Source organism: Aphelocoma coerulescens, chromosome 8 (assembly GCF_041296385.1).
Source record: "Aphelocoma coerulescens isolate FSJ_1873_10779 chromosome 8, UR_Acoe_1.0, whole genome shotgun sequence".
NCBI classification, from domain to species: domain Eukaryota; kingdom Metazoa; phylum Chordata; class Aves; order Passeriformes; family Corvidae; genus Aphelocoma; species Aphelocoma coerulescens.
In genome coordinates this window covers 7,268,391-7,289,754 of record NC_091022.1, presented here as the reverse complement: position 1 = coordinate 7,289,754, position 21,364 = coordinate 7,268,391, and the positions used below count along the sequence as shown (strand labels likewise).

The window sequence follows — 21,364 nt, the reverse complement described above, 5'->3', positions numbered from 1 at the left end:
GGAGGAAAAGGAGTGATTTCTCTCTATCAAAAATGAATGAAAACTTGAAAAATCTCTACCAGGTTTTATTTATTGCTTCATCTATTAAAATAGCCACATATCTATTCAAGTGTGAGGGCTGTATTTTATCTTACCTTTTCCATGAGTCATGGAATACTTTTTTTGGGGGAGGAAAGATATTGCTGAGTTTCTCACAAAGGGAAAATGTCCTGGAGGACACCAAGGGCATGACTTGTTATTGCAGCAGCTGAGCAGCAATGTCATCCTCTTGGCACTGGCATCCTGCAGCCCTGGCCAATACCAGCCTCATGGGCCATTCCCATCCCTGCTGCTGGGATGAATCCAGGATTTTCTTCACCTCTAGACATGGAGCCACCCAGTGCTGGTGAGTGCAGGTTGGGTTAGAGAGGGCAGAGATGCTCTGGGGTCCCTGAGGCATCAGCAGATGTGTCTGCACTGAATCTCTGGGTGGACTGATGGGCTGGTTCTAGTAGGTTTGGACATTTGTGCCTATGTTTCTGTGCTGTGGCACGGGGGAGACACACACACAACCTCCTGTATCTTTTCTGCTTTGCATTCAGTGAAACTGCTTGTATTAAGCATAAACTCTGAGTTTCTGCTAAACCAGCCCAGTGTAGCAGCTGATCTGTTTGTGCTGGAAGGGACATGCTTTGCTATTTGAACACCAGGTGCCCCAAAATATGTTAATTCAACCCCCAGAACACCAATCCCCTCCATTTCTTTTCTCGCCTTGTCTCACACTGAATTGCAAACTCACAGCAGGGGAGGAAATTGAACCTGCTTCCCATAGTCATACCCCTGAATGTGACTTTACCCAGGACTTAGCCACACACCTCTGCTGCAGCCTGGGCTTTCCCACTGTCCCCAGGAACCATCACAGCCAACTGATATCACAGGCTTGTGGGCACCTGCTGAAAAAAACCCATCCTGGGAGCTGAACCAGGAAACTTGGCAGTGTTCAACACAGTAGGAACAAGGAGATCCAGCCCCCCAGGTTCCTTCCGTGGGAGTTCCTTGGGGTGCTCTGCCAGGGCTCACCTTCCCACCCCTCACCACAAACTGGCAGGGACACCTTGGTGAGGGAGACCAGATTTACTCTGGAATAACTTTATTAGAAGTTATCCATAATATTGCAAATTCTGTTTGCCAGACTTGATGATATCCACGGTCTTTTCTGTGTACAGTAAGTGCCAGTTTCACTACAGCTGCCAAGGCCCTGTGAAACTTCAGGGGACCTGTACTTTTTCCCATAATATGGGGCTAACTCTAACTTTCTACAGTATTTTTTCTTGGTGTGAATCAAGCTGAGGACAGCTTCGGCCACAGGCATGGCTCAGGACTGCTGGAGCCAGCGAGCAAGTGGGGCTCTGCCAGGGCTGAAGGGAAGCCAGGGTCTCACTCATGGAGACTATTCCTTGGGGAATTTCAGGAGGGGAGGCAAAAGCCACCACTTTGTTAATATTTTTGTAAGCACCTCAGCCTGGGATTGGTGAAGGGCCCAGCACAGTGGGATGGGCAGCACTTTCTCCTGCTGTGGGTATTTTTCTGTGGGAGCCCCACTCTGGTTCCATAAATCTCGCTTCCCCCCACAAATCTTCCTGCCCATTCCCTGCCACGGATCGGAAAAAGCTTTATTTATACTCATTTAGCTGCTTGCCTTCTCCCTAATTGAAATCATTAACCTTCTCGCTTAATGAAGAAGAGGACCAGGGGGAGGGCAGAGGGTGCCGGGGCTGGCAGACCCCCTCCCGGGCTGCTTTGCCGACTCCCTCGACCGGCTCAAAACGTGACTTTGAATTTGGCCACCGGGGGCTAAAAGGAAAAAAAACCTGAACAACTGCGCCGTGGTCGGGGGACTGGCGGGGTGCGGCTCCCCTGGCCCTGGGGCCGCGGCGGGGCTGACGCCAGCATTTCATCTCGGCGGAGAAGTCATCGGCTCTGACCACGGGGAGGGCTTTGCCCGCCAGGTCCCACTTTGCTCCCCTATATTTAGCCCATTATGAATATGGAAGAGCGTTGAAAATGATTCGCCCAGACATCCCTCTGTCCAGCCGAATAACATCAAAGGCGGGAGCGGGGACGGGAGCCGCTCGCCCTGACAGGGGCCCCGGCCCCGCCTGGCCTCTTGGGTCGTGGAGTGGGGTCCCTGCAGCCGCGTGGGGGGAAAACCGCGGTGGCGGCTGGAGGGCCCCCGCTGCGGGTGTTTGTGGGGTGCTCTGGGTGGGAGCCATGGGATGCTGGCCGGGCAGCGCTCCCCCCGCCGCAGAGCGCGGAGCGGGTGCCCGGAGTCTCAGCTGGCGTGGGAAGTGGACGCGGCGCGGGGCACAGCTGCGCGCTCCAAGGGCACCGCGGCCCCGGCCCTCCCAGCCACCACCCCGCAGCCCCGGCAGCTGGGCACGGCCCGGGATCCGCTGCTCCCCGCAGCCTGGGATCCGCTGCTCCCCGCTCTCTCGCCTCCTCTCCAGCGGTGGGGAACAGCGATGCTGTGGTCCCGGTGGGTTTGCCGATGCCGCGGTGTTCCCACTCCGCGGCATTGGGCTCCGGCATCAAACGCGTGCTGAGCGTCGCTGGGCGCACCTGGCTGCTCCTAGGCTGTGCTTTGCCGGCCTGCCCCAAGCCCTAAACACCTTTTTCCGGGTCAGGACATTCTCCCTCCCTTTTGGGAGTCCACACCTGCTCCAAAAGCATTTAGGCATCCTTCTGCCTCATTCCAGAGCACAGACATGCCTCCTGGGGCATCTGCACCTCTCGGCCCACTATTTTCCTCTCCTTTTGCAAGGAGCATCGCTCCATCCCAAAAGCTGGAAACTGATGGGGAGGGAACATGGGGGGCAAACCCCCTCCCTTTAGAGCCCCCCAGCTTGGCTGGGTTGGGGTTTGAAGAGCACTTTGTGCGAAAGACTACGGTTGCTTTTGGGCATAGCAGAAAAGAGGGAAAACAGCTTTATTCAAGCCGTTAATGAAATGTCATTTGCAATTCACTTCCATCGCTGTCACGTGGAGGATCTGCAGCACCCCCGGGTTGCACCGGCTCACACAGGGGGTTGTTACTTTGGAGGGGGTTTTGGGAAGGGGGGGACACGCACCAAAGCATCAAAACATGACTGCCCCTTCCCCAGAGCTAGGGGGCTGTGTTTGCCATGGGCGCTATGGCCAGGTGAGGTGGCTCAGCCTCCCCTCTCAGCTCAGGACTGAAGGAGTGGGTCAGCAGAGACCTGGCAGAGGAACACAGCTTTTCTGTGGGGTCTGGCCCCAGAAATATCCCTGGATTTTATTTTTCCACTCCTCTTATCACATATCTATATCCCTCATATTTCTCATGGGCAGCCAGTGGAGTCCAGCTGCCTTCTTGACCCCTGCAAGGCTCAGTGATGCAGCTCAGACCCTCTTTTCCATCCTCCCCCCTCTACTTTCCCCCTCTCCCCTCCTCCAACCCTTCCCAATTTCTGAGTGATCCTCCACAGTCATGAGCAGGTTTAACTAATCTTTCTGTCAGTGGGGTACTTTATGGAAATTGAAAACTAATTAACGTTCATCTCAGCAGCTAATCGCATAAAAGCCCCACTGCCTGGGCCTCCCTGGTCTTAAAATAATAACAGCACAGGAGCAGGGAATATCTTGATGAAGCCCACCAGAACGGGATGTTCTGAAGGACGGAGCATTTGGGATGCCCCCAGAAACCCCATAGACATGGATGGGTCACCTTCTGTTGGTGCTGTACCTGGGTCCTGAATCCATCTTGACCATCCTACAGCCCTTCCCTCTGGCTACCTTGACCCAAGAGGTGGGCAAAGGGTATTCTGGGGATGTTTGGGGAGAGGAGGTGGATGTGGGCTGGGGCTGAGAGGGAGATGGAGACGTGTGGTCAAAGCAGCTCCCGCCCGCAGTGACTCACTCGGCTTTAATTGCTCCCTGAAGTCGCGGGCTGCTGGCGGCACAGCATCAGAGATGTCACGTTATAGTCATGCGTGAAGAGCTAATGGTCAAGGGTGACACCACCAACAAAACATCCTCGGGGAAGCTGTCACTGATGGGGAGGATCAAAGGGCAGGGGGAGCAGCCTTCCCGCTGCCGAGGGTTGGAGAGGCAGGTGCCCGGCACAGGGATGGTGGCAGCACTCATGGGACTTTGTGGCCAGCAAGTCTTCCTGCCACAGCAGGGGCAGTGCAGGCAGGGAGTGAGCTGAGGGTGCTGGTCCATCTCAGAACCCCTGGAGAGGACTTCCTTTGGCTTTGAAGCTTTACTCTGGTGTGGATTGGGAGGGCTCATGCTGAGGGTGTCATCGGAGCAGTGTCAGCTGCTCTCTGCAGTCCCCTGTGCCAAAGGGAGGCAGCCCAGGTGTAACAAACCAGGATGTGAGGGTGGATCTTGGATGTACAGCCGTGGGGGTACCAACCTGTCCCTTTGTGTGTGTGTACCCTCCTGTGCCCTGACCGGGATGCTGCTGTGCGCCTACCAAGAGTTGAATGGAAGACCTGGATGAGACCCCAGTCTCACCAGTCCAAGAGGCTGTGGTTTGGCATGTTTTTTGGGTGCTGGCAAAAGCACAGGCCTCAGCACACCCCTCTGCTGACTGCACCGTACCGAGTGGCACGGTGCAAGGTGCCCTTTCCTGATGCTCCTGTCCCCAGGGGCCACAGCAGGACACAGGCTGTTCCTCTGCTCTGCAGCAGTGCCAGCATGGCCCTGGTTTGCATTTGGCTCAGTGCTCCAGTTTCCAGCTGCTCCCCACCGCACTGCTGCTGGGCACAGCAACTCCCCCCACGCTGCTGCTCCAGTGGGATGGGGCATCACCACCCTGCCCTCCATCATCAGGAATGGTGAAGAAGGCCAAGTGAGATGGTCAGGCTGCTGGAGCACACGGAGCGGCAGACCTGGCTGCAGCCATCCCTCCAGGAAGCGCGGTGAGGGAGGAAGAGTTATTGCTGTAGTCACACACCAGCTATTACCTCCCAACAAAAGGCAGTGTCTGCACAGCCAGGAGAGAGCCCGAGGACAGGGACAGCCCGGGTGACCTTCACAGGACGTGCAGTCCAGAGCCCTGATCTCCCCAGACAGGTATGCCTGCAGGCGCCCCTCCACCTGGCCCAGTGAAGCAGGAGCCTCCCGGGATGCTCCCCACAAGCCTTCAGCCGCTATCAGCTTCAAAGTCTCCTCAGCAGCCCCTGGCCCGGGTGGATCTTTTATCCTCCCAGCACATGTCAAGATTTCAGGTCTCTGAAAGGAGACAAAGGCGATGCTGGTGCTGGTGCTGAGCGGCTGTGAGGTGCCAGTACCCAGTCTAGTGTTGGAGTTTGGATACATCTGTGCAAAGCATCTTTTTCCAGGCCCTGCCTGGCAGCCAGAGCTCAACAAGGAACCCACTTGTAATAACTAGGGATGAAGACTGAGGTGATGGCAGTAAAGGGGGCTGATCTGGGAGTCTCAACCTGAGACCATGGCTCAGGATCTGCTGGCTGTATCATAGAATCATGGAATGGCTTGGGCTGGAAGGGACCTTAAAGATCATCTGGCTCCAACACCCCTGCCATGGGCAAGGACACCTTCCACTGTCCCAGGTTGCTCCAAGCCCCATCTAATTTGGCCTTGAACACTTCCAGGGGTGGAGCAGCCACAGCTTCTCTGGGCAACCTGTGCCAGGGCCTCAACATCCTCACAGTCAAGAATTTTTTCCTAATATCTAATCTAAATCTTCTGTCAGTTTAAACCCTTCTATGACTAAGAGTTATCCCTGGAGCCTGAACCACCAACATGAGCAGCAGTAGCTTTGGAACATGGGGATCCAAGGGTGATGTCCTTGCCCCAGGAGTGAAGCTTTTTGAGGGAATCTTCATGCTGTGGTGAGAAACCACCTGCAGACAAGCAGAAATTACCTCCTAGCTTGACTTCTGCTCTCTGTGTTTAAACTGGCCCAAATTCACCTTGGGGAGGTGTTGAGGGGTGTGAGCAAGGGCAGGGGAAGCCTCATCATCCCCATGTTCAGAGTTCACTGCCCACAGAGTGCTGGAGAGACTAGGACTAAATGAAGGGGAGGAGGTGTTTGTGTCAGTAAACGTCAGAAAGCAAAAACCAAGCAGGACTTTAGAGCCAATTAAGTTTGTATAATGTGAGGGAAGTGCTGGTTAAAGGCATGGCAGCAGCTGAGCTGTATATCCATTTATTTCAAGGCAGTTTTCCGTGGGAGCAGAGTACACGTCATTAGCACCAAGTATCTCTAACAAGGCTGTCTCCACTAATAAGCAAAAAACCAGCAACTCTCCCCACAAGGAGATTTTAGTTTTGTTTTTGTTTTGTTGTCTCCCCATTGAGATTTTGGTTTTCAGTGAGCCAGGGTGGCCCCTTGAATGCCTTTCCCTCCAACTGGAAGGAAAATGTTTCTTGGAACACAGGTACAAATGCGGGAGGGTGGGTAGGGATAGCATGGCTGGATTGTCCCATGCAGGAAAGTGCCACCAAGCTGAGCGTGACCCCAGAGGCTGCAATGTCCGACAGTGCTGATCTGGTGGGGAGGAGCTGCAGAAGCACTTTGTGTGCCCAAGCTCCATCAGAAGCATCAGAACATCATTGTGACATCCAGAGGGAGATGTCAGATGCCTCCCCGGAACATGTGGGGACATCGCCACCAGCACTGCCTGTACAGAGGGGGATGGAGGAACCAGACTGAGCTGAAAGTGGCTGCAGATTCCCATTTCTCCGCAGTGCATGACCAAAAATGTTCAGCCACAGCCTTCCCAATTCCATTATGTCCCTTCCATCAAATCCCTCCTCTAGAGGCTGCAGCAGGGCTTGTCCCACCCCAGCCTGCACTGCCAGCAGCGCTGCAGAGCACTGGTGCTATTGTGACACGAACAAGAAGGACCCTGGTCCCCAAGGGTGACACTGGTGCTGGCACCCCAGCACTGCTGGCCCTGGCCAGGCTCAGCCCCTGCTGCAGGAGCACTCGGCACTCTGAGCCGCTTTGTGGTGGCTGCTCCTCCAATGTTTTCCCTCCTGTATTTCCAAGCATAAAGCGCATCCCTTGGCCTCACCAGTACAGATCCCATGGGCTCATAGGTCCAGGTCACTTCTGCCCAAATCCATACAGATGTGTATATAAATACATCACGTATATTTATGCCTCCTGTTTGATTCAGGGGTCACAGGGGTCAGAGCTGCCCACCCTTCAGCACAGCAGACTTTCCATGAGCCCAGCCATGATGGAAAAGGGGGTGATTTATCGGAGCTCCCCTCTTGGCAGTGGGCAGCTGGGAGCCCTCCATGCCCACACCAGCCCCAGGCAGTGCTCCCAGCTCCCCTCATACACCTCTCACTCCCGGGTTAATAAATTGCCATCAAATGACCTGCATGGCATCAGCTGGGACAACAGCTTCACCTTCACCATGGCTCATTGCTGCGGCGCCAGGCTCCCAAATGCAGCCCTGGAGCAGGGGTCTTGAGAGGAAAGGAGGGGATCTTGATAGGAGAGGGAGATCTTGATAGAAGGGAGGGTTTCAACAGGAAAGGGGGATCTCATTAGGAAAGAGGGGTCAATAGGAGAGGAGGGGTCTCAGTAAGAGAGGAAGAGTCTTGATAGAGGTGGGTTTTGATAGGAGAGAGGGTCTCCATAGAAGAGAGCGGGTCTCAAAAGGAGAGGAGGGGTGTCATTGGGGGCATCTAAATTAGCGAGGGGTTCTGGATGGGAGAGGTGGTCTGGAGAGGGGGTCTTGATAGGAGAGGGGTTTCAATAAGAGACAGGAGCATCTCTCAGTAAGGGAAGGGTCTTGATAGGAGAGGGGTCTTGGCAGGAGCAGGATCTCACTAGCAGGGCCCTTCATGTTTAGCTGGGAAGGGTGTTATGTGCAATGGCTGCAAAGAACAAGGTTTGGGGCTGCTCCATGGGATTTACTCACTTATTGCCCCAACCAGGCTCTGGAAATGCTGCAAACCACAGACACCAACCTCAGGGGCTGAAATTCCTGGTATTTTGCTGCATCTCCCCATCATCCCAGGGGCTTGCAGTGGCTGTGTGCCAGCGGGCACAGGTGAGGACCCTCCATAAGGTGTCCCTTGCAGAAGGGCAGTCTCGCTGGGAGAGGCTGGCAGGCAGGAAAAGCCCCGGGATCTGCTGGAACAGATTCTTCTGTGCCAGAATAAAAGGTTGAATATTTTAATAAGCATTAGCCACATGTTGAAGGTAAAACGAGCTGCTTGCTTTCACTCTCTCTTTTGTTGCTTTCACTCTCTTTTTTTTTTTTTTTTTTTTTTGTTTGGATTGGTTTGGTTTTGGTTTTGTTTTTTTTTTTTTTTTGTTTTGGTTTGGTTTGGTTTGTTTTTTGGGTTTTTTGGGGGTTTTTTTGTATGCAGATGAACTGGAAGCTTATTAACGAGAGGAGAAGCTGGAGCCTAATTAGCAGCAGGACAAGGGAACTGTGCTGGAGCTGAGTCAGCGAGGGCGAGAATCGCTGGCGCGGTCCCTGCAGTCGCCGCCCGCCGCTGCCAAACTGCCCCCCAAACCAGGAGAATTGGGCAAAACCCACGTGGTTTTGGAAGGGTCGGGGGAGATCAGCTTCAGTTTGGGGTCTTGTCTGGACACAGCCCACGTGGGTCACCCCAAAGCCACCATCCTGGCTTTATTCTCCATGCTGGGTGCGCTGCAGCTGGGATTTTACAGTGTTTCCAAGCATACACTGAATATTTGGGGGCAGTGCCACCCAGCCGGGATGGAGCAGGACTGAGGTATTTGTGATGTGGGCTCATGGTGCCTCTAGCGGGGGCTGGGCTGCTTTAGCCCCTGCGGAATTTGTTTTAGGGATTTGCTTCTGATTATGTCTCTTTGCATTCTAAAGAATCATCTTCCCCCAAAAAGTGCTGGGAAGAAAACAAAGGGGAAAAAAAAACCCAACAAAAATCAGGAAAACTTCTTTCTTTTCTTTTAAATGATCTTTTCTCCCATTCTTCTTCCTGCCACCTTTCTCTGCTCTGGAGGTTCCTGGAAGCAGAGGAAAGACCAAGCCCGTCCCAGCGGTGCAGGCAGGGGCTGCCGGCCCTGCCAGGGGCACACGGGGGGACGGGGAGTCGACTCCGCTCCGACTGAGCCAATAAACCACTCTTGTAATTTGCACCTTCGGAAGGCGACAGCAGCCGTGCGGCCCCAGCGTTCATTTGCATTTTTAATTAGCTGGGCTCTCCCTGCGCCCCTCAGCTGCCCTGCCCGTGGCCAGCGATGGCTGCAGGCAACGGGATTGAGGCTGAACTAAGGGGTCTGGTGGCCCAGAGGATGGGCGAGTTGGCAAGGGAGTGATGACATTCCTCTTTTTTTTTTTTTTTTAATCTGTTTTTTGATATTTTTTTCTTCTGCTTCGGTTTTGTCCAGCCCTGCCTTTGTGCCATACATCTGCCCTCTCCTCTGGGCTTCTTCCTCGCAATTCTCCTCCTCTCCCATCATCGAACACCCCCACACCACTATCCCTGGGTTCCCTCTTCCCACACAACCCCCGGCACTGCCAGCGCACAGAAAGATGCCACAATTCCCCTGTAAAGCTATTAAAACTCTACATCATTAGCAACAATTAAAAGGTGCAGCACACATTCTCAGTAGCTCATGCCCGGGGGCAGGATAATTTATTTTATTATTTTATTTTATTTTATTTTATTTTATTTTATTTTATTTTATTTTATTTTATTTTATTTTATTTTATTTTATTTTGTTTTATTTTATTTTATTTTATTCTCGTTTGCCTTTATTTTGTTTAATTAAATTTTATCCTATATTCATTTTATTTTACCTGTATTTTTAAATCTTATTTATCTTTTATTATTTTCTTTTACTACATTGTAACTTTATTTTATTTAACTTTATTAAATTTTTAAATTTAATTTTATTTTTGAGGCCCAAAGGATGGGCAGCATCCCTCCTCCACTCCATCCCCATGGTGCTGGCAGAGGAGGGACTTGGGGACAGCCACCAATTCCCACCCACCCCGAGGAGGGTGGGGGGGCTGCCTGCATCCAAGGCACAATAAAATATTTTACTACAAAGCAGAATTACTCCAAAGACTGATGGGCTGACTTGTGAGACCCACTCACATTTATGGAGGTCGTAAGTTATAGACTCCTGGTGAACTGGAGGAAAACATAACCCTGGCCTTTTATAGGCGAAACTTCTGCCATATATTAAATTCTCCTGCAAACGGACGGGGCTTTACTGCAAACTGTAACTTTAACACCTCCCAGCCCCTCGGTTAGGAGGGAAGGATTATTAATAACGTGGGTGTGGGTCGCCAGCCCGCGCTGTTTGCCACAGGGATGGTGGCGGTGGCCCTTGGCTGCAGCTCCCGGTGTGGGAGTGGGCAGGGAACATTGTAGGATGCCAGTCCAGGGATGCCGGCAGCGCCCTATGGGGAGAAAAACCTGCCAGAGGCATTGCACCGGTCAGGACATGCGCCAGGGAGCTGGGGAGGTACCTGGAGCATCCCAGGACACAGGCTTGTCACCAAGCCACCAGTGTTTGCTCACCAAAAGCCTTTTGAAGCTTCTGCTGTGGGAATTAAGTGGGGCTCAGTGCATGCCGTGTCTTCTTCTCCGCAACTTTTTGTCAAAAATACTGCAATGTGAAATGGAAAAGTGTGGGAGCTGCACCTCGGGGTTTGCTCCCACCCAGGGCTGAACTTGGTTGCCCCAAAACAGGGAAACAGAGATTAAAAAAACCCTACGGACAAATGAGTGGCAGGGGGCGAAGGGAAAAGTGTGGATGCAGAAAAGGGGAGGGAAATAGCAAGGAAGAGGCAAACAATCCAGTTTTATATTTGTGGGTTTCCCTTTCATCCACAAGCAGCTGGAGTAGAGGAGGAAGGGAGGATGCTGCATCCAGCCCAGCTCCTCAGTCAGCCGCAACGCTCCAGGAGGCTGCGTGTGCCCTTTTCGCACCTTAAAATCACCTATTTTTGGCAGAGACGGACAAAGACATGAGCTGGGAGAGGAGCCAGGTGCTCAAGCCCACCCTGGCCCCCAAAGGACGTGTGACGGGACCCCCCAGCCCCAAGAGCATCTGCGCACCCTTCCCAGCACCGCCGCCCGCCTCGCTGAGGCGATTCCCTCACCGGGGCCCGATGAGACTTAGCATTTCTCTGTTTGGAGCCGGGATGAGGGTTTATTAGAAGGGAACAGCTGGGAGCAGGCTGATATTTAAACTGGTATTAGGAGAGCAGCGGCGGAGGGAGATAATTCCTGGGGCGGCGTGGAGCGCGGCGCCGGGGAGCTCCGGGGAGCTCTGCCGGAGAGCGATACAGTTAATTTGCAGCCGGAGCTGGAGGCTGGCCCGCGCTGATATTGCCGTGTTATTTAGAAGAGAAAGGTCAGGCTGGAGATTGAATAATCATTGACAAGAAATCCATGGGGGAGCGGGGCGGCAGCTCCAGGCAAGCGCCTGCATCCCCCCCGTGCTGCCTTCCCAAGGGAATTCTTCCCATCCGCTCGGGACCCCGTGGGGTGTCAGAGGCGTTTGTGGCACATTCAGCCCCGCCTTTCTCCAGCTTGGGAGCTGGGGAATCACAGCCGCCCCCTGCTCCATCTAAAACCTCTGTCTCTAGGGACAAGGCAGAGCTGTCCTGGTTTTCATCCTACGCATAGGCTCTTTTTTAAATTGCAAATTATTTTTAAATTTAAAATTACTTTTTTTCTTCTCAGAAACACTTTCGATTTTTTTCCCCCTTTTTTAAACTAAAACCGCCCAGGAAAACAGGAAAGGCTTGTAAGCCTTCCCCTGCTCCCCAGACCTTGGTGCGATAAAGAAAATCCTCTTTCTACCTCTTTTTGGAAAGCAGTGCACTAACAAGTCCAAAAAAGCAGTGAACCAGCAACAAAAGGTTAATTTCTTTTTTTTTTAATGGACAAAGCGTGTCCAGGAGAACTTGCCTCCTTCTGCACAGGGAAACTGAGGCATGGGGGAAGGCACCAGGGATGCAGTGCCTCAGGCAGAATCCCAAATCGCCTCCCTCTGGCTCCCATGGTCACACCACCAGGCACAGGACCCAACATCAGGGTATTTACTACCTTTCTTCACCCCCTCACTGCACCCCAAAACCTTCCTGCCCGCGGTACCCCAAGGGGAAACCCCAGGCTATTTTCCTCTTTTTCTTCCCCAAAAAATACACCAGGTTTGGTTTCAGGTTTTTTTTTTTTTTGATTTTTTTTTTTTTTTTTTTGCAACAAAAGAAACTATTTATTTGGAATATGCATTACCAGTACAAATCAGGAAACTGTAAAACCTACACCTTGTTAGTATCGTCATAGAACATAAAAGTTTCAATTGGGATCAGAAAGACAGAGGCCTTTTTCTTTACAGAAGCAGAAAAGCTTAAAGTTTCAAAACCAGGTTGGAACAGAGAGTCTTTTTTTTGTCTTTTTTTTGGGGGGGGTTTCTTTTTTTTCTTTTTTTTTTTTTTTTTAATATTTGGAATCCATTAGGAAGAGAGAAAAAAAAAGATGGGGGAAAAAAATAGAGAAGAAAAAGCAACTCTGAACTGGATCACCTTTACAAAGGACAGAAAGGCCTTTGCAAGAACAAAAAAAGCAAACTGACAAAACCAACCCCCCAGGCAATGTCTGATTTACATCGTCTTAATAATAATAAAATAATAATAATAATAAAGGTGTACAAAACCAAAAGAACTCCAGGAAACCTTGGGATTAAAAGTAACACCCCAAAGCCTAAACCGGTCAGTGATGTGAAAAGCTCAGGTGTTTTGGGAGGAGCAGGAAAATGTTTTAAGAGAAAACTGAAGTGATGCCAACCAGCACCTTCCTCAGCACTCCTCCTTGAACCCCACTCTGCAGCCACTGGGATTTGGGGCTGGATTTGGGGCCATTTTGGCCACATCCCACCCCTTGTCCCATCTCAGCACCCTGATGCAGCCAGGGCTTGGGGCTAGGCTGCGAGACCTCATCTTCAGCAAGGTCCATGGGCGACATGAGGTTGGAACGTTCCTTGCTCCAAATCCTTCAGCTTTGGGACACTGGGATCCAGGGCAGAGCGTACAGCTATCTATACATCTTGGGAAGGATTCTTGCCCTTGCATCACTTCCAGGCAGCTCAGCAACACCCCCAGAATGGAGACCCATGGGGGCTCAGGACTTGACTCCCCATCTCCTCCCCCAAAACCCCTCGGAATTCCATCTCTCTTCGGAGATGTAATCCCACTGCTCAGCCCCAGAGCAGCCACGCAAGGATCTTCTGGAGCTGGGATGTGAAAGGACTGGGGAGAAACACTCCCCCCCAAAACACCACCATCACTTTTCACATCACTCGGGTCACAGCTCAAAAATGCAGGGGAAGCGGCAAGGCCATCGTCTCGGACAGGTCAAAATAAACTCAGCATCATCATCATCATCAAAGAGCCCCCCCCCTCCCCCCCAGCCCAAATAATGCCAAACAAACAAAAAGGTTCATTTCTGGGTCTCAACGTTAAGAAACATAAAGTGTTAGACTGTACCTATTAATGCTCACTATTCCAACCATTTTTTTTCCTTTTTAAAGTTTTACAAAATGAATTACCGTCACTTTTTAAACATTGTGTAAGAAGAAATGAGTGTGCACGACTCTACACTTTTCTAGCATTCTTGAACTAATTCACAAATGCGAGAAAATGGAAAAAAAACCAAACCATGGGAAAAAACAAACAAACAAAAAAAAGGAGGATGAATGTAGGTAGTTTGATGTTATAAACTATACAGGAATGAAGCGCCTGTTGCCACAGAAAGAACAGGGACGGGACCTTCCCCCTGTTCAATTTTGCGTGCTAAGAGGGTCATTTTTTATTCTTTTATTATAAACACTATTAAATTCCGACTGCGTTTTTGGTTTTTTTTTTCTCCTTTATCTGAATATACAAGAACATTCATTATCAAATGTTCGTTATCATCAATACTACAAAGAACGAGACACAAATCGCAAGAAACAATGGAAAATGTTAATAAAGCTGAAAGAATCATCGAGTTTTTTTTGTGATTTTTTTTTTCATTTTTATTTTTTTTTGAGTTTCTGCAGGTTTTTTTTGTTTGTGTTTTTTTTGTGGTTTTTTGTTTTGTTTTGTTTTGTTTTTTTGGTATCGAAGTCAGGTTTTTCTGGGCAGAAAAAAAAAATAGTAATAAAAAAAAGAAGAAGAAAAAAACCCACAACACTTGGGGCTGGAGCAAGGGAGGAGAATGGGGAGGAGAAACAAAACCCAAAAATAAAAAAAGCAAATAAAAAGGCAAGCAAGCAGCTACGCCAACACAAACTGGAGGGACCAACTGGGGAACCCAGGAGGGGATTTGCAAAGTACCGTGGAGGAGTGAGGGTCCAGCCCATGCAGGGGGTGCCTGGGCAGGGGGATAGGCAGGAGGGGCAGCAGGGCAGGGGAGGGCAGCCCCAATGTGGGCTGGCTCCAGCAGGCAGTGGTTTTGGCTCATTCCCGGTTGGTTTCCAAGAGGGACAGTGGCATTCCTGAAGGCACAGCACTGTTGCCGCTTGGGAGAACAGGCCTGACTCAGTCCTGTGTCCCTGGAATGCTTTGCCAGAACAGGTTCACGTAAAATAAGCTGGAAGTGGACAAAAGGCAGCACTGAGGGAGGCCACGGGAAGAAGGGGAAAGTGGGAAGGTGCAGAACTCGGGAAGGTGGGCAGCACCTCCCGACTGTCCTTGCAGGAAAAGAACCTTCTCCATGCTCTTGACACACAGCTAGGAGGCAGCCCTAGGCCCCTCATGTCACATCCTGTTCTGCCACAGGGTCCTCACTCCTGGCGTGGATGCAAAAGGAGCAGGAAGTGTCACTGCTGGACCCATAAAGCCCCTGTGCTGCAAGATAACAGTGTGTCAGAGCTGTGGCCACACCACCACTGCGCCCTGCAGGCAACGACTAGTATTTCTAGTATTTTTTCCAGCAGAAGGGTGGAAATATTTTTGGCAGAGCTCTAATTTTAAATGGTTTCTGCTGCTCCCTCCTAGCAGCTCACACCTTGAGGCCAGCACAAGCAGGGTGGGCATGGACATTCAACAGCGTGAGGTATTGATCCCAAGGGATACTGAGATCCATTATGAGGTGTCAGACATCCTGCACCCACACCACGCCCCGGCACACCCAGGGTCCTGACGCAGGCTGGCTCAGCCTCCTCACACCCACTGTAAGAACCGATGGCCAGAAGTCCCACCTGGGCACGTAGCTCAGCCTGCTGCCCAGGGAAACTGGTGCTGCCTCTTCTGCTCTTCCATGAAAGCCATGTCCTCCCAGCACCAGCCTGAAGGGGCAGGATGAAGCCTTGCTCGCCAGCCACCACTGCTTGTCCCAACAGTGGACCAGAAAAGCTGCACAGAAAATCCCGTGAGTTCTTCAATGGCCACTGCCCAGGGTAACTCCTGGGATAAAAGCAGCAGCTTCAGCACACAGACACCCCTCAGTGGGGCACCCACCTGTCCTACAGAGTAAACCTGTGGCATGAAGCATTATCAAAAGCACCCGAGACACTCAACCCAGCACTTCCAGACTTCCAGCCTCTGGCATTCTGCTGCCCATCTCTCGCTGCCAGCTTGGCAGGGCTTTGGGAACACGGGGTGGCATAAACCTCTGTGGGTCCTGCCTGAACTGGGGAACCCAGCTCCTCCTCTCCTGCAGTGCAGCACCTCCTGGAAACAGGAGCCAACACCCTGTGACACTGTCCTCACCAGGAAAACTCCACCACCAGCCCCTCTAGCTGTTGTGAGAGAAGTGCTGGTGTCCCATCAGCCATCCATGCCTGATCCCACACAGCTCTGTGAAGGTGTAAGCACCTCCGTTATCAGCGATGGCCGCTTCTCACCTGCCTCTGCCTCCCCATCCTTCCCTCCTCTTCTCCCCTCCAACAACCGGCAGGGAGGACAGCAGGGTTTCGTGGCTCATCCAGATCACAGCAGCCATCAGGAGGGATGCTTGGCCAAGTAGGGCTGGGACTGGGAAGTGCTGGCGGTTTCCCTGGGGCTGGGAATGGGAATGGTACCTTCTGGAAGTGAACAGGAGCAGGCTGGCTCCTTCTACGTGCATGGGGCCTGTGCCACCTGCCCTGTCCCTGCAGCACCCAAGGGACAGCTCACTGGGGCAGGGCTGAGTGCAGGAGGCTGTGGAGATGAGGTGGGAGCAGATTCCCTATGGTGGCGATTCTCTACGGAGAGGTAGCGAGAAAGGAAGGGAGGCAGAGGGGCTGCCTGCTAGCGGGGGAGCAAGATGTGACTGAGGTACATTTGCGGCTCCTCAGAAAGACACCCAGCATCAGGCTGTATACTGCTCTGGGGTTGGTTTTTGTGGTGGTGGTGGATTTTTGCTTTTCCTCCTTAAAATCCTTCTACCTTCAGTGGGTAGGGGGGAGGGGAAGGGAGTGGTGTTGTGGCAGTGGCAAGGAGGGGGAGAGCGGCTTCTACCCAGAAAAGAAAGGGAAGAGAGTATAAAGAAGTGTCCAGATTGGCTGAAAAAAGCATCCCGACGAAGAGAAGAGAAGAGAAGGAGTCTTCTTGTGTGTGCTGATTGGGTTCACCTCCAGTCTGACTGCTGCGGTGTTAGGAGAGGCCCCCTCCCCTCCCGCCCCCGCCGGGGCCAGCTCAGCCAGGGATGCAATTTACTGGGAGATCAGTTGGAGGTATCAGAGTGAACGCTGCCAGGGCCTTCTGTGGGGGAGGTCACCGATGATGGGGTAGTAGCGTCTTGCCAACCTCCATTAGCCTGCAGGAAGCAACACACAGACACACCAGTCACTCAATGGCAAGGCACAAACAGCCCTACACAAAGCACCCATTCACCTCAGAACCCCTGCCCCCAGCTTCTCCCTCAGCTGGGACCAGTGTAGGAGGCAAAGATGTCCCCTCTGACTCCCCCATCCCACCCCAGACCACAGGGCTCCATCAGTGGGATAGAGCAGAAACATTCCTGTTGAAAACAGATTTTGATAAACTGCAAGTGCTCACACAAAGTCCATCCCTTAAAAAAACATGTTTCTCCAGAACCCCAAGCTCTGGTCATTTGGGGGTTTTTAACCCCTGATTATGACCCTTCCTCATATGGAAGAAAGAAAATAGCAAACACCTCACTCCAGAACCACCAGCCTGAATGTTATCTGAACCCAAGTGCTGTGAACACGCAGAACAAGCAACAGGTCCCATGGAACTGCTGAGCTGTGCTGTGTCCCCCAGAAAAGCTCCACGTCCCCACCTCATCATGGGAAGCCAAGCCACAGTGCAACAGAGTTGCCACCATTATATCCCATCTGAGGGCTCATGCAGCAAAGCATGGCAGACAACATGTTTCTTCTCCTAAAAACAGATGCAGAGCCAAATTCTCCAGGCACTCCAGAGCTGAGCTACCTGAGGGCCCTGGCTGCCGCAGGCAGGAGCCAGCAGCGCACAGAAGCTGCTCCTCTGTGGCTGCCATTCCCTTTGGAGAGGAGCAGATGTCACACCCAACCTCCTCTGCTTGCTCTGACATTGATTCAGTGCTTAGCTAATTAATCCTTCCCAACCACTGCCCAAACTCCAGTTTGCAGCAGTTGCTGTCCCGCTTTAGACATGCCCAGGCTGCTTTTCCCACTCTGGCTGTTCCTGCCTGCTGCATCATCCAACGCTGGCCCTGCCAGCTGGGACCCTGCACACCCCAAAGGGGTGAGGGTAGGAAAATTCCCCACCCTGAGATGCTGCTGCCCAGCTCCTGCCTCCCTGAGAGGCTGCTGAGATGGGAGCAAAGAGCTGACACAGATGAGCCACAAGAACCCTTGTTTGAGGAGGCAGACCACCTCACAGCAGGCATGCACAAAGCAAAAAGACAAGAGGTGTGCACACCCCTTCCTGGGCTTGTGTGCTCTTCCACATGTGCACGGTTCAGGCAACAGCAAGGAAAGCAGGAATCATGACCTGAGCTTGCTCACAGATTAGCAAACTCCACTTCACCTTGCGTGCAAGTGTGAAACCAGACTATGCACAAGCATTACCAGCCCCGTTTACCCCATGCCCACTGCCCCCACCAGCTCCCACCCACACCCAGGCCCTGACCCACCATCCCTGCACTCCCCGAGACACAATATCCACCCTTACACGTCTTGGACTACTGCAAGAGGCAGCAATTACTGTAGATTATCAGCCTGACAATGACAGGCCGCGTAAAGAGAGACACAGAGCCAACTCCGCCGCCCTGAGACTGGCATATTCAAGTACACTTAGGACATTAATAGCAATTTACGTGCCATCAGTGAGAGAGAACCACAATAGCTGTGCTGGCAGCCTCTTATTACCAAGCCTGTTATTTGTTGGAGTTACAAGCTATAATCACAACAGAAACTTTCAAAACCCTTATCTTCCGTGACGCACCAAATCTATTTCAGAGCCGTAATTGCTATGTCACCGGAGAGTTTGCTGCTTAATGCACTCAGATGCCATTTAGTGTTTGCAGGGTCGTTATGGTGAGCAGGAGGGGGGAGAGTGGCAGGGGCCGTGTGGAGCAGGGCTCCGGCCCTATTGTACTCAACTATTTTTAGCGAGGCTTTTGCCTGCCAGCCACAGCTGGAAGGAGCAATTGAGCAGTGGCTCCACGTTCAGCACCCTGCTCCCCAAAATCCTTGGAAGGTACTGTAGACTGGGAATGAGCCTTCCTGTGCTTCAGGAGTTTGTGTGGCTAAACACAACCTTGGTGGCATCCAGTGGGAAGTCAAGAGAATATTGGGGAGAGGCCAACCCAGCCTGGGAAGGCTGTAAGTTGTGGGTCAAGTGATGGAAAGAGGACCCAAGGTTGGCTGTGACATCTCAACACCATCCTTTGGTATGGAAAAGCCCTCCATGAGGAGGCCAGATCCTTCTCCAGGCAGAGGGAATGCAGGCACCATCCCCACTCACCCTGGAGTTCACTCCATTGCTTCACGGATCAAGCCACATGTGGGATTCATCCAATTCCACCCGGATGGCTCTACCTCTTCCAATCATGGAGATCCCTTGGGATTTGACTGTAGTAAATCAGTTGGGATCTCCCTCAAGGACAAGGGAGTCTTTTGAGGAGGTTGCTGCTCCTTGCAGAGCCCCTGCACACAGCTGTGACTTCTTCAGATGTCACCTTCTGGTGTCAAAGCACAGGCAAAGCCTTGGTGACTGTCCAAGTCTGGAGCCCCAGCAAATGATTGCTGAAGCAACTGGTTTTGGTGCCCATTTCCACAGGTCTCAGCTTTTTGTCACCTCCAGCAAGTCTGGCTGGCTCCCTGCCCGGGCCTCCTACCTGAGGCTGCGAGATGACTTTCTGCCAATTTTTAAAGGAGCCTTCTGCTTAGCACAGAGGCTGTCCCAGCATCTCACTTCCTGTGACCAAATCCTTGTCCCACCAACAATGGCACAGGGTGTCAGGTCAACCTCCAAACCCACCAGTTACCAGCCAGTCTGACAGAGTAGCCCCAAAGCCTTTTTAGACCTCTGAGTTTTTAAGAGCTTCTATCAGGGCCTCCTTACAATATGCACTGAAGGTCTTATCATCCACCAGAGACTCCAGCCTTGTCTGGACATCCCTTCCCAAGGATCATGGCCAGGCATCCCTGGCCATCAGAACACACCAAGGCATCCCTTATGGATGGATCTTGTGCACTAAAGCCCTGCCAGACCAACTTCTATACCCCAGCTGGTGGCCATGACCATGAACCAAAGCTTGACCATGATGGTCAACTGCAGCTGGCTGAGGAACAGAGCAACCACTTTCTTCCCAAGGCTCAAATTTTTAGAACAAAAGATCTCAGGTCAAGTAAGGAGCTCTCAGCTTCTTCATGTACCGATCTTTGTTGGCAAGAGTGGATCCAAAACTCCTCATCACACCCAGCCACTGGCCACTACCATCCAGGTCACAAACACACTGCTCTGTGAACAGGCACAGGTCTGCACAGCAGTAGTGTTAACTCAAAAACTTCACTGTCTGATGAACTTTAAGAACAGCTCCTCATTTTAGACTTTTAAATTATCTGTAAGTTAAATTAAGTCCAAAACCAAATTTCTGAAAGGGCTTTAGGATGACTATAGCTCACTCATTCATTAGCATGTGGGGGAAGTAGAACACTTTGTGGATTTACAGCCATAGGCACTGGCAGCAAAGGTGATGTTATAGGGTGGAACCCTCCAGAGGACTGTGGCAATAAAGATCCAGCTTCTGTTGGAACCCATCAGAACCTGAGCTTTCCTAAATGCTTTGAAACCCCTGGTCTCGGAGACCTCCTGGGTACACATGTGGACCCCCATGAACAAACACTGTCCAGACAGCCCAGACACTTAACAACTCTCACTTCATGGTGCAAAACCCTACAGCCCCCCAGTTTGCCAAAAGGGTGGCTCAGGCCCCAAACCTCCTGAAAGGAGGGCAGGTCCCTGCTTCTTCTCAGTGTGACCCAAGGCTGGGTATCCTCAAGACAGCTCCTGTCTCCACCACCCCTCCACTGTTAGTGTCCCCATGCCATGCTGGGACTGGCACTGTCCCCACCTATGGAAGAGAAGGCTCTGTTCTCCCTCTGTCTCAGCCACTGCCGTGGGTCACAGGGCTGGTGATGGCTGGGACACTGCCCATGATCCTGCTAATGATGCAGAACTGACTCCAGCCCATCCCGCCCTGCAGAGCAGCCTGTCAGCCAGAGCAGCAGAGCCATGCAGGGAACTGGGCTTTGGGTAGATCCCTCTTCTCAGCTGTCATGACTTACATGCATTTAAAAACTCATCCTCCATCAAGGAAGGCAAACCCCGAGCATTGTCTCCCCTGCCAAGCTTTCTAGCAGCAGAGCCGGGCAACCTGCTGCTGACTTCCTGGTGCTGATGGGCTCCAGGGATGACTTAACCTTAGTCCTGTGCAGACATCATTGTGACAGGGCTCTTGACTAGGTTTCGGCTCATCTCCTTCCAGCAGCTCACGGGGATGCTCGGGTGATGCGGGGACGGCAGCTTTCTGTGTCACAATCAGCTTTGCTCTGCATTCCACTGCCCCTCCTTGGCACTAAAGGGTTCAGGGAAAGGCAGGGAAGCCCTGTCTGTTGGAGACAGCCACCCTGTCTGCACTGAGGAACCCAGGACCAATGCTTCCTAAAGGACAGCCACACTTGAAGGTGGACAAACTGGGATCCATCAAGGGATCTCACTGGATGGGAAGATATTAAGTGACAACCAGGCTGGAGCACACTAACTGGGATACAGGGGAAACAAAGTATTTGGGGACAAAGAGGCAATCCAGAAGGTGCTCCCTAAGCTATCTGCTCAGCTCTGGACTCCCTGCCTCATTCCCCATGCCTAACACAGCTTTATGGGGAATTGAGGAGTCACTCACACAGTGCAGTCCCTTTGCCAACCTGCCCCCCTCTTGACAA

General features: G+C 52.0%; 1 protein-coding gene across 4 annotated transcripts in view; it reads right to left on the bottom strand.

Annotated features, from left to right (window-relative positions):
• Nucleotides 1–12,329: 12,329 nt before the first annotated feature.
• PBX1 (PBX homeobox 1) overlaps nucleotides 12,330–21,364 on the bottom strand; it is a 129,982-nt gene continuing 120,947 nt past the window's right edge. The window contains exons 9-10 of one of the 4 annotated variants that reach the window (XR_011152326.1): nucleotides 15,188–16,725; nucleotides 12,330–14,834 (exon numbers count right to left, since the gene is read on the bottom strand). Coding sequence is in view for 2 of the 4 variants with exons in the window: in XM_069022495.1 (XP_068878596.1) it covers nucleotides 16,633–16,725 (93 nt within the window). In the remaining 2 variants the exon portion in view is untranslated. Of the gene's footprint in view, nucleotides 16,726–21,364 lie in introns of all 4 variants that reach the window. The other 3 variants (XM_069022495.1, XM_069022496.1, XM_069022497.1) reach the window with 3 other exon arrangements.